We start from the raw sequence: 12,703 nt of genomic DNA on the forward strand, positions 1-12,703 counted from the left end.
GCAAGAGCACGTCCCTTGCCTGGTCCCAGGGGACACAGGGAAGGTGTAGGGATAAGAATGCCCTGTACGAGGACAGGCATTGAGCCTAACAGTAAGACACTCACATCCCACATTGAAGTGCGTGGACTCATCTCCCCTGGTTCCTGACTCCTCCTTCCTGCTAATGCAGACCTGGGAAGCAGTGATGGCTCCCGGAACTGGGTTCCTGCCACCCCTGTAGGAGGCTGAGGTTGGGTTCTCCCAGCTTCAGCTGTGGCCCAGCCCCTGCCTTTGCAGACGTTTGGGGAGTGAGCCAGTGACTGGGAGGTGGAGTGCTCGCTCTCTCTCTCTCTCTCTTGCTTTCTCTCTTTTCCTGTCTCTATACATCTAAAAGTTTTTTTAAAAAAAGTTTATTTTGGGGGCTGACATTGTGGCTTCGTTTGTTAATCCGCTGCCTGAGATGCCAGCATCCATATGGGTGCCAGTTTGAGTCCCAGCTGCTCCATTTCCAGTACAGCTCCCTGCTAATGCACCTGGGAAAGCAGCAGAAGGTGGCCCAAGTGCTTGGGCCTCTGCACCCCTCTGGGAGACCCATAAGAAGCTCCTGGCTCCTGGCTTTGGCTTTGCCCAGCCCTGGCTGTTGTAGCCATTTGGGGTAGTGAACCGACAGATAAAAGATTCTCTCTCTCTCTCTCTCTCTCTCTCTCTCTCCTCTCTCTAACTCTGCCTTTCAAATAAATAAAAATAAGTCTTTTAAAAAATGGTTATTTTAGAACAAGGAATTTTGAAATCTGTGCATGGTTCTCTCATGTACATTTTCCACACACTTATTGAAGACCCTCATATGTGTGGATTTCAAAATATCTTTGCACCAAAAATTAGTTTTTCATTCTGTTTTCCGTGAGCTTTTTGAAGCTCCTCTGTGTGTGTGCGTGTGTGGTGTTCATACCTATTCAAGCTATAACCACAGGTAGAACGGTTTATGGCTGGTGCATACCACTCAGATTGACTCTTGAGTTGTTGTGAACTGACCTGTATTCCGTTATTCTCTGTGAGCTGGCATAACAGGTTGTTCCAGGATCATCTTGTACATTAAAAAAAATTTTTTTATTTGTTTGTATATATTTGAAAAGCAGAGGGATAGACAGCAGAGAAAGAGATAGAGAATCAATCTTCGGTATACTGGTTCACTCTGAAAATGCTGGCAACCGCTGGGGCTGGACCAGGTCGAAGCCAGGAGCCAGGAACCCCATCTGGACTTCTCATGTGGGTGGCAGGGACCCAAGGACCGGAGCCATCCCTTGCTGCCTCCCAGGCTGCACATTAGCAGGAAGCTGGAACCAGGAGTGGAGTCAGGAACGAATGCAGGCCCTGTGACACGGGCTGTGGGCCTCCCAAGTGCATTCTGACCACTGTGCCCAGCGCCCGCCCCCATGTGCTTGCCTTAGACGTACCTCAGCTGTTTCTCCCAGGTGCTCGCAGTTTTGTGCGTGAACTGAGGCTTGGAATTGACAGGGTGGGTGCTGGGAGCGCTCACTGCTACTGGGTGGGTGTTTGTAAGGCTTTGTGTTGCGTGATTGGTTTAGAAAGTAGCATTTTTCTGTGATGTGCAGGACACCTGGCAGTGCTGACACTGTGGAAACTTGTGGCTTTGGTCCACGGAAGTGCGTGGCCGAGGCTGAGCTCCACTGCCCCCTGGGACCCCTCTGTTTGATAACTTGGCGGTGTCTTCTCTGCCTCGTGGTAGGACCGTGGTCTCCAGCTCTTATAGGAAGGGCGCCTTTTACATGCCTTTTCCTTGTGCCAGAGCAGAGGTCATGGCCTCTCACCCAGCAACCTGGGGACCAGGTGCACTTGACCCAGGATGCATCTGACGCGTGACCTCTGAACTGTTGTGTTTCTTTCTGCTCATTCTAGCCCATATTCTGTCTCATCATCATTTTCTTAGTTGTTCGGGGCCTCTTCCGCCTGCAGGAGGGCCTGGTCTCCAGCATCTGTCACCTGCCGCCGCCAGCAGAGCCTTTGCGGACTTCCCAGGTCTTGTCGCTGACACTGATGACTGCTCCCTGGAGACCCTGGGGCTCTTTCTACCAGGAGCTGTGACTCTTGGGCTTCTGGGTCATGGCTGGGGGCTGTGGAGGGCCCAGGTGAGAGCTTGGCCGGGGCCAGGCACCCGCGTTTGAATCCGGTGCCCTTTTCATTAGCGAGGTGACCTGGTCAAGCCAGACAGCAAACTGTCTGGAGGCTCCACTGCAGGAGCAGGCGTGGCTGTGCTGACCGTGGGCAGTGGGCAGGTGTCACGGGTGATGTCATCAGAACTGTGCTGCGTGGGGGCCGCAGACCCTCGGGGAGTGACCCAGAATCCCATGGCCACAGAGACCGCACTCGTTTCACACTGTGTGCCCAGCTCATGGGTGGGTGGTCAGTAACGCTGACCACGTCAGTGTGTTCAGAACCCACCACAGTGCACCTGCCCAGGGCAAGCAGCACGGGCTCAGCAGTGTGCGTTCTCTCCTTGTGCACAAGACGTTCCCAGCACCTAGGCTATCCCTTTGTGGGTCACTGGCTTCTTCTTAGATTCCAGTGTTTGTACACTTTAGACCACAATAGGAGAACATGCTCAGACACAGGCTGCCATGGATGTGGAACTCCAGGAGCCCACGGCCAAAATCCCAGCCTGAAATGTAGCCCATCTCCCAGTTAGCTCCCAGAGCCGTGGGACACTTAGAGAAGTCACCGCTGAATTACGAGTGCTCGTCCTCATGCCCTCAGTCTCAGGAGGGTTCTGGATGCCGGCTAGCTTCTACAGAAGCTTCATGGGTGGTCCTCCCTGGCTGCGGGGTGGGACCAGGGAGCCCCCAGCCCAGCCCCCCGCTGTGGGTGACTGCTTCCTTTGTACTCTGTGGCACGGGTAGACGCCAGTCCAAATCCACAGAGAGGAGTGTGGACAGCTGAGCTTCAGGAAGAACCAGGCTGCTCTGTAAATCTTTCAGGTCAACGCCAGGTGTGCAGGGGGCCAAGAAGTTACCTGGCAAAGGTGAACCTACGGGCAACCTTCCTGCCATTTCTTGGTTCTGTGAACGCTTGGAGGGAGCTGTCATGGAGTCAGGGGCCTGCCTGGGCGGGGCTAGGCGACAGAGCCCTGGGGTGCGCAGTGGCTTCACCCAGAGTGGGGGATCCTTTGGCACTCCAAGAACTGGGAACCAAGAGCATCTCCACAGCCATCTGGTATCCATCAGCTGTGCCTTATTAGCAATTTTTTATTTATGAAATATGTTACATAAGATGGTCTCATGCTAGCAAGCTACTGTTACGTGGGTTTGTTTTGAAACCACAGATAAGTATGATTGTTGGCAGAGTGCCGGCCCCTCCTAGATTCCTTAGATGCAGAAGTGTAGCAGTGATGATTCTCCTGCTAATCTGCACATCAGGAACCTTCTAGAGCACTTTATGACCGGACAAAATGGAGTTTTCATGGATTTAAAATTATATTAATTTTTGTAGAAGAACAGAAATAGGAAGAAAATAATTCCAATTTCATGAAATCCAACTGCACATACTTGGCCTGCCTCTTCTGGTTTAACCCATGAAACTAGGACAAAAATCCATGCATGAAAAGAAAGACCCAAGTGGGGGCCAGGGCAGTGGACCACAGCCTTTTTTTTTAATTTTATTTTATTTTATTTTTGACAGGCAGAGTGGACAGTGAGAGAGAGAGAGAGACAGAGAGAAAGGTCTTCCTTTACCGTTGGTTCACCCTCCAATGGCCGCTGCGGCCGGTGTACCGCGCTGATCCGATGGCAGGAGCCAGGTGCTTCTCCTGGTCTCCCATGGGGCGCAGGGCCCAAGCACTTGGGCCATCCTCCACTGTACTCCCGGGCCACAGCAGAGAGCTGGCCTGGAAGAGGGGCAACCGGGACAGAATCCGGCGCCCCGACCAGGACTAGAACCTGGTGTGCCGGCGCCACAAGGCAGAGGATTAGCCTATTGAGCCACGGTGCCGGCCTCACAACCTTACACCTGTTCACTCCTCTGGTCCACATCACTGTTTGAGATGTGAGTGTTTTCTGTTTGGACGACAGTGGATCAGCATCTGGCACTCACTGGTGTCACTCCTCTCATCAAATCCTCTGCCTCCGCCCAGCCCCTGCCCCCTGGCCTGCCTCTTGCCCCTGCCACCTGGTGCCCCCACATCCTGGGCTGTTCCCAGGCAGGTGCAGCAGCCTGGACTCTGAGCAGCAAATCCCGGTGCCCTGTGTGACAAACGGACCTGCCCAGCAGCCGCCCAGCCACCCCAGAGACCGTGCTGTTCTGCTACCTGCAAGCTGGTGACAGGTCTCACTTGTCATTTCAGGCCCTGAGAAGGTGAGCACGGAGGCTTCCCGATCCGTAGGTGGTGTCGTTCCCGCCTGCACTCTCCTGGCTCTGTCCCCTCCAGCGGGCTCCGGAGCCTCCGTTCCCCCTTTGGCAAAGCCAGACTCGTCGCTATCCTCTGTGCGGTGCTGCTGGGCTGGCCTAAGATCTGTGTGCAACTTTCTCTCTGTCTCTCTCTCTCACTGTCCACTCTGCCTGTCAAAAAAAAAAAAAAAAAAAAAAAAAAGAAGAAGAAGAAAAAAGAAAAAAAGCCAGTGCCACGGCTCACTAGGCTAATCCTCCGCCTGTGGCACCGGCACACCAGGTTCTAGTCCCGGTCGGGGCGCCGGATTCTGTCCCGGTTGCCCCTCTTCCAGGCCAGCTCTCTGCTGTGGCCCGGGAGTGCAGTGGAGGATGGCCCAAGTGCTTGGGCCCTGCGCCCCATGGGAGACCAGGAGAAGCACCTGGCTCCTGCCATCAGATCAGCGCGGTGCGCCGGCCGCAGCGCACCGGCCGCGGCAGCCATTGGAGGGTGAACCAACGGCAAAGGAAGACCTTTCTCTGTCTCTCTCTCTCACTGTCCACTCTGCCTGTCAAAAAAAAAAAAAAAAAAAATCTGTGTGCAAGCCCCCAGTCAATGGAAACCAATCAATAAAAAAGCCCTCCGGGGCAGGCGTTTGGCCTAGCCATGAAGCCACTGGTTGGGACCCCCAGCCCATGTTAGAGAGCCTGGGTTCAAGTCCCCGCTCTGCTCCTAATCCCATCTTCTTGCTACCATGTACCCTGGGCGTTGACAGGTGAGGGTCCCTGCCACCCGTAAGGGAGACCTGGCCTGGGCTCTGCGGGCGCTGGGGGGAGTGACGCAGTGGATGGGAGCCCACAGTCTCCCTGCCTCTCCAGTGCAGAGTGGAGCACAGACCCCAGCTGTCGCGCCTCCGTCCTCTCAGGGCCCGGGCCCCGCTCGCTGGTCCTTGGGAGTTCTTCAGCTGCTTTTTGTTTTGCACCAAAACCCGACTTATTCCAGCGGAGGAAGTTTCAGAAACATCAGAGTCTCAGAGAGAGCTGGGGCACGCGCCCTGGTGAGTTAGATGGGGAGGGGAAGGTGTGGGCCAGGAGGAGACGGCGCTGCCTGGGGCCAGGGGCAGTCCGGGCCTCGGTTGCATCTGGCCGCTGGGCGGTGTGTCCACTCACCGTGGCTGCTTTTCTTTATCAGGCAGGGCCCAGTTTTACACACAGATGCTCGTGGACCTACAGTGGGGTGGCTTCCCGTAAACCCACCGTGAATTGAGAATACTGTAGTAGAAGTCTGCCGTGGGGTAGGGCCCCATTCCCTGGGGGTTTCTGACCACCTCAGTCTTGCTCAGACCATCTCCTGACGGCCCCAGGCCATGCCTGGTCCTGTAGGACTCCTGCCTTGGGACAGCGAAGTGTGAGGGCGGAGGCTGAGCGTGCGGGGTGGGGGGTGGCAGAGGTGGGGAGAGAGGGTGGAGGCGGGGAGAGAGGGCGGAGGCAGGGAGAGAGGCACCAAACGAAGCTCTGGTTTTTGCCATGACCGCTGGACACTTCCCGATGTCGCCCTGGGGAGTCCTCTCGGTGCTGTGCTTTAGGGACAGAGGAGTGATGTCTGCAAGGCCAAGGACCCGTGCGCGGCCTGCACCTGTGGGCAAGGGTCCCATTGCCCTACTGTGTGGTTCTCCATGTCCTTCCTGCTGCTGCCCAGCCCAGGGAGGCTGGACCTTCCCGGGGACCCCAGGCCGGCCCAGTTTCCTGCCTGGTGATCCTGGCCCGCCTCCCTTTGCTGCCACATTGCGGGGGTGGAGAGTGCTCCTTTGCCAGCTTCAAGGGCGGGTTTTGCTCTTGGACCACCGCGAGCCCCTGCTCTGTGTTGCCACATGCGTGCCACAGCCGGGTTCCTTAGGGCTCCTGGGACCACGAGGGAAGAAGACACTAAGTGACAGTGTCACCAGAGAAAAGAGCCGTAGAAGCCATGGGGCTCTTGTCTTCATGCAGAAGGAATTCAGGCATGAGACAGAGAGTTAAGTAATACGGTTTTATTGAGTAGGGCACAGTCAGAACGGAAGGGACAGACAGTGCCCAGTCACTCGGACGGGGGAGAGCGAGGTTACGTGGTTGAAGGAGAGAACACACCTGGGCAGGCCTGGCGGGCGGCTGAGCAGAGAGCAGAGGGCTGAGCGCACAGTCTGTTTAGACTCCTGGTTTTTAAGGAAGTCTTTTTATCCCCTCCCCCTTCCCTCCTCCAGGACAAAGGGTGGGGAGCCCTGGTGGAAGGGTTTATTGGGTGAAAATACAAAAAATTCCTCTCCAAGTTGACCACTGAGGTTGCCAGACCGGGAAGCCTTGCTGGCGTGGGCTAAGGGCCTTCTCTCCAGGGTGCCCACCCTAGAGGAAAGATGTTTATCAGGCCAGGTAGAAGCGGCGGGGCCGTCTGGAATCTGACCCGTCAGGGTCTGCTGGGTGCAGATACTGACTGCCATAGGTGTCGGCTTCCTTGGGCCCTTCTCACACAGATGGGCTGGTTTCTAACTTCCTGCCTAGCAACAGTGTTTGGGGGACGGGGTGGGAGGACCCGTGTGTGCGGTGGGGGGCGTGTTTTGGGGAGGCACGTTCTGGGGGTCACCGTGGGCCTGGCTGAGGAGCCGAGACTCACCCTTCAGTGGTGGGCACGGGGCTGGCCAGCCGAGGGTTCTCTGAGATGTCCTGACCTTGGGCACAGGGAGTTTGTGAATCGCCCCGAGCTTTATACTGTAGCCAGGAGTGTGTTTTCAAAAGATGGAAGGGGCCTAGGACTCTCTCGAAAGCAAACCGTCCTCTTTGAGGTCATTCCGAACACTGGCTGTTTTGTCTGAATCTGTGGGGGCAGCGGTGTCGCCCCCCAAAAGCAATAAAACAAGACGCCGCTCGTTGCTCTTGCAGACGGGAACTTCCTGGCCATCGGCTCTCACGACAACTGCATCTACATCTACGGGGTCAGCGACAACGGGAGGAAGTACACGCGCCTCGGCAAGTGCTCCGTGAGTGTCCGCTGGCCCCAGCACCCCCGCACGCCCCTCGCCGCCAGGTGACAGAGGCTCACCCGGCCTGTTCTCCCCAGGGTCACTCTAGCTTCATCACGCACCTGGACTGGTCCGTCAACTCCCAGTTCCTCGTGTCCAACTCCGGAGACTATGAAATCCTCTACTGTGAGTAGCATCCCGTCCGCCAGGCCACGCTCCCGGCTCCACCATCCAACCCTCACCAGCCCCGTCACCGGCCAGCTCTGGGCTCACAGGGCGTGAGGAAGGCTCGGTCTCACCCCTGCCCGCCTCGGGGGCCCCTGCAAAGTGCACTGCTCGTCACCCCCTCCTCTCGCTGCCAGCGCTCCTTCTGGTTTATCCCCATCTTACAGATGGGAAAGTCGAGCCTCAGATACAGGCCACCAGCTCAGAGCCAGCGGGTGGGCAGGAAGGCACCGTCACGGGATGGGTGGGTGAGGCAGTGTGGCAGGGGCCAGGGAAGACGGCAGCCACGGGGTCTCCCTCTCCTGCCTCCCCCGGAGTGGTGGTTTTCAGGGATGGCTGCTGGCTCTAGAATCTTCTCACAGTCTTGCCACACAGCCAGTGAGAGCTCATTTGGGGGCAAGTCAGAGCTCGGGGACCTTAGACATTTGCGGGGTGGCTTTCCATGCTCTGCGCTCCCAACTCCAGAATTGGGACTGTGGGTTGGGGTGATCCTGGGTGTGTGCGTGTGTGTGTGTGTGTGTACAGTGGGTCCGTGTGGGACTATGGGGTTGGGGTGATCCTGGGTGCGTGTGTGTGTGTACAGTGTGTCTGTGTGGGACTGTGGGGTTGGGATGATCTCAGGTGTGTGCATGTGTGTGTGTGTGTGTGTGTACAGTGGGTCCGTGTGGGACTGTGGGTTGGGGTGATCTCGGGTGTGTGCATGTGTGTATGTGTGTGTGTACAGTGGGTCCATGTGGGACTGTGGGGTTGGGGTGATCTCGGGTGTGTGCGTGTGTGTGTGTGTGTGTGTGTATAGTGGGTCCATGTGGGACTGTGGGGTTGGGGTGATCTCGGGTGTGTGCGTGTGTGTGTGTGTGTGTGTACAGTGGGTCCATGTGGGACTGTGGGGTTGGGGTGATCCTGGGTGTGTGCCCATATGTGCGTGTGTACAGTGTGTCTGTGTGGGACTGTGGGGTTGGGATGATCTCAGGTGTGTGCATGTGTGTGTGTGTGTGTGTGTACAGTGGGTCCGTGTGGGACTGTGGGTTGGGGTGATCTCGGGTGTGTGCATGTGTGTATGTGTGTGTGTACAGTGGGTCCATGTGGGACTGTGGGGTTGGGGTGATCTCGGGTGTGTGCGTGTGTGTGTGTGTGTGTGTGTGTGTATAGTGGGTCCATGTGGGACTGTGGGGTTGGGGTGATCTCGGGTGTGTGCGTGTGTGTGTGTGTGTGTGTGTGTACAGTGGGTCCGTGTGGGACTGTGGGTTGGGGTGATCTCGGGTGTGTGCATGTGTGTGTGTGTGTGTGTACAGTGGGTCCATGTGGGACTGTGGGGTTGGGGTGATCTCGGGTGTGTGCGTGTGTGTGTGTGTGTGTGTATAGTGGGTCCATGTGGGACTGTGGGGTTGGGGTGATCCTGGGTGTGTGCCCATATGTGCGTGTGTACAGTGTGTCTGTGTGGGACTGTGGGGTTACGTGATCCCGGGGTGTGTGCATGCGTGTGCATGCGTGTGCATATGTACAGTATATCTGTGTGTGCTGGGCAGTCGGACCTCCAGCAGGGTGGGGAGTAACCTGGGGCCCAGGGCATGGTCCCAGACAAGAGAGGCTAGCCTGTGGGACACAGACATGAAAGAAGATGAGCCAGGCCTTGAGCTCTGTCCGGGGCAAGCCGACAGCTGCAGGGCCGGCGGGTGCTAGGGCACTCAGGGGAGCGCCAGGGGCCTGGGTTTGGGGGTGACCAGACTGCCTGCCTTTTCCAGGGGTTCCCTCTGCTTGTAAGCAAGTCGTCAGTGTGGAGACCACGAGAGACATCGAATGGGCCACGTACACCTGCACTTTGGGCTTCCACGTGTTCGGTAGGCTGCGTTCGGGCGTCATGTGCGTCTACTCTGAGAGCCTGCAGCCTCGGGCGCCGTTCTCCTCCCACCACACAGGGCCCCGCGCTGCCCAGGCAGAGCGGCTGACGGCTGGGATGGCCTCCGAGGCACTTCGCTGCATGCACCCGCGGGTCCTGAGGGAACGCCCTGGCGGTGCCGGCGCAGCCTCAGTGGACCAGACGGTGCTTTCGGCACGCTCACGGATCACTTGCAGGGCTTGTTACAGTTTTTCAATCCAGAAACTAAGTATTTCACTTCCTTCCCAGTTCAGCACAGACGACCTCAAATAAATTGACACAGTTCAGGGGAACCAAAAGGCAGTACTTAGAATCCCATGTATAGGAGCCGCGCGCCAGGAAGTCGGTGCCAACTCCAGGGTTTCTCGGGAGCCAGCACACTCCCATTTCCTGCTGTTCCGCGCGAGACCCCCACTCTGCCCCCAGAGCTGCCAGCAGAGCAACTACTGTGCCTCCCGCTGCTCACGGCCGTCAGGGTTTCCCACGGCAATGGTCGGAGGCGTTGCCTGCTCCTGCTGCCCCGGCTGGCTTTCCAGGGCCCCTAGCCACAGGGCTGCGGAGACCTAGGGGAGCAGGCGTCACGGTCATGGATGACAGCGGCTGCAGGCACACACGCAGCCGGGGCTAATGAGTCCTTTAGAGGAAGCTCTCATGAAAAGAGAAGCAGCAGCAGCAGCAGCCATGTTAGGAAACTGCTGGCCAGAGGCCCAGGGAGCCCCCGTCAGGCACTCTGGGGTGAGCTGGAAGCACCAGGTCTGTAACCGGGGTCTCTAGCATGCTTTGTGCTGGAGCAGCCGAAAGGGGCACCCAAAGAAGTGGGCAGCCCAGAAAGCTGCCATCGCCACTCTTGTGGGGGACAGCGGCACTGAGCGTGGCAGGGAGCCCCAAGAACAGCCCCGGGGTGGCACCGGGAGGAGAGACCGAGGCCGAGAGTCTCCTTTTGGCCTCCGTTCCTCAAGCCTGGGATGTCAGACAATTCTGTTTTCGTGGCAGCTCCATGGCCGGTTTCTGTGATGGGTGGCCAGGGACTGTGGTATCTCCAGTGGTGTGTGTGGTCTCCATCCTAGGAGTGTGGCCAGAAGGCTCAGACGGAACTGACATCAACGCCGTCTGTCGGGCCCGCGAGAAAAACCTGCTGTCCACAGGCGACGACTTCGGCAAAGTGCACCTCTTCTCCTACCCGTGCGCTCAGTTTAGGGTAAGGGAGCCGACCTCCCCACCCCCTACTCGGGCGCTGCACTCAGGCTGTGGGGGAACAGGCCAGCCAGACACCCACGTGACCCTGTTATCCAAGATCCCCAGCACCCTGGGAAAAGCCCGCCATGGCTCGGCCTGCAGAGCCCCCTGGAGACAGCAGCTCTCCGGGCCTCCCTCCTTCCCCTATACCCTCACTCCCTCTGCTTCAGCCCTGCTGAGTGGAGTCCGCCCTGTGCCTGGAGCGCCCTTCCTTGCCCCCCCCCCGAACCAACTCTCTTTCCCTGGGACACCCCAGCCCCAGCCCCAAGGGTTTGCACCCCCATTAGGCTGCCCCCAGCCTGGCATGGTCCCCTGGCACTGAGCACAGCCTCAGCTGTGGGCAGGTCCTTGGCTCATGTCTGCCGCCCCGCGATGACGGGACCTGGAGAGCCTTGTTTCTAGGTCCCTCTGGGTGCCGGGCACAGAGCAGGTGCGCAGCTGGGCGCTGCTGAGAACCGGGAGGAGTTGAAGCACTCCGCGGTCTAGAACTCAGGCCCTCTGCCACTCCTCCCTGTCATTCTTCCCTCCCTGTCACTCTTCAGGCCCCAAGCCACATATACGGCGGGCACAGCAGCCACGTCACCAACGTGGATTTCCTCTGTGAAGACAGCCACCTCATCTCCACGGGCGGGAAAGACACCAGCATCATGCAGTGGCGGGTCATTTAGTCCCCGCGAGAACAAGGGCCACCCAGCGCGCCCTGGACTCTCAGACTCGCGCTACACTTGGTCACTGTGATTTCTGTTTTGTTAAAAAAAAAAAAATCTTACAAACCTCAGGAAAACTATGCCCTCTGCCGGTTACCTTAGCTTAGGTGTGACACATGTGGCGTCACATCAGCGGTGCCGTTCTCGCTTTTCTAGAACAATCTATGAAACAGTGCACGTGAACACAAAGACGGTTCCAAAGTTTCCTCTTTGATGGCGTCAACAGGAGGAACTGGTGTAACCTTAGTTATCTTTTCTATGAACTCTTCAAAAATGGTCACAGAATGCCTTCTAAAATATTGTACATACTCTCTCCTGTCTCGCCACCACACTTGCTAAGCCCAATATTTATGTTGCTGATGATGATAAGGTACTGAACCATGATCACTGTTGATGACTTGGTCCTGGGAGGAAAAGTCACTCGGGAGGAGACCGAATCGCTGATTTGCACAGCCGAATCAGGAGACGCAAAGATAGGAGACTTTCTTTGCTTACATTTTTCTAAGGTTTTGTAAATCCTCGCTCTGGGAGACTGGCGAGAAAGGGGTCCTCTTCTACTCCCGGCTACCCTAAATATTTCGGCAGGGTATACGGGCGTCCCAGAACTCCAGCCACCGCGCCCTGCCCACCCCCACACAGCCGTCCGGTGCCCCTCCGCTCCCGATCATGTGCTGCACTGCTGGCGAGACGCTCGGCCACCTCCCTCTGTATATTAACGGGCATGCTATGGTATTGTACTTGTATAGGATCTTAGCGGTTCATAATAAATACACATGGCTAGGCATTGCTGTTTTCCACCATGGACCCTGTGCGTTTGTATCTTGCGACCAACAGGCCAAGTCGGAAAGACCTCCGGAGTGCGCCGCCAGCTGCGGAGGGGAGAAGTCTCCATGGCTCTGCCAGGGACCGAGGGCGGCTTCCTCTCCTGTGTGGTGTGGGACGGCTCCTTACAGCACAGAATGAGGCCTCACCCACAGTGTGACAGATTGGGATTTATTGTTTACACTGGGCCATGTACCTTGGACTTTTAAATAGAAGAGAAATAACCAGACTTCAGAACACCCGAAGACTCTCCCTGGGTCTAGGCAAGGCGATGCGCTGAATTTTCTCAACTCCGCGGCCCTGGTCGCTTAGTGGCTGTTTCCAGGCCACCCGGAAGTGTCCCCCCGCATCTCCCGCAGGCTGTGGAGCAGGCACCCGGCGACGGCGTGGGTCCTCAACAAATATGTGCTGTAACTGAAATAAAATCTGCAAAGTGCATTTCTTATGGACCTATCTTCATGAAAATATATAAATTAAACTATTTAAAATTA

General features: G+C 57.0%; 1 protein-coding gene across 23 annotated transcripts in view; it reads left to right on the forward strand.

Moving 5' to 3' along the window:
• Nucleotides 1-12,703, forward strand: part of EML1 (EMAP like 1) — a 185,047-nt gene extending 172,344 nt beyond the window's left edge. For all 23 annotated transcript variants that reach the window (XR_016226430.1, XR_016226431.1, XR_016226428.1 and 20 more), the window contains 5 exons: nucleotides 7,267-7,364; nucleotides 7,445-7,532; nucleotides 9,314-9,409; nucleotides 10,515-10,645; nucleotides 11,226-12,703. Coding sequence is in view for 18 of the 23 variants with exons in the window: in XM_070065387.2 (XP_069921488.2) it covers nucleotides 7,267-7,364; nucleotides 7,445-7,532; nucleotides 9,314-9,409; nucleotides 10,515-10,645; nucleotides 11,226-11,351 (539 nt within the window). In the remaining 5 variants the exon portion in view is untranslated. The remainder of the gene's footprint in view (nucleotides 1-7,266; nucleotides 7,365-7,444; nucleotides 7,533-9,313; nucleotides 9,410-10,514; nucleotides 10,646-11,225) is intronic.

Source organism: Oryctolagus cuniculus, chromosome 20 (genome assembly GCF_051225735.1).
Source record: "Oryctolagus cuniculus isolate XC-2025 breed Fujian yellow rabbit chromosome 20, ASM5122573v1, whole genome shotgun sequence".
NCBI lineage: Eukaryota > Metazoa > Chordata > Mammalia > Lagomorpha > Leporidae > Oryctolagus > Oryctolagus cuniculus.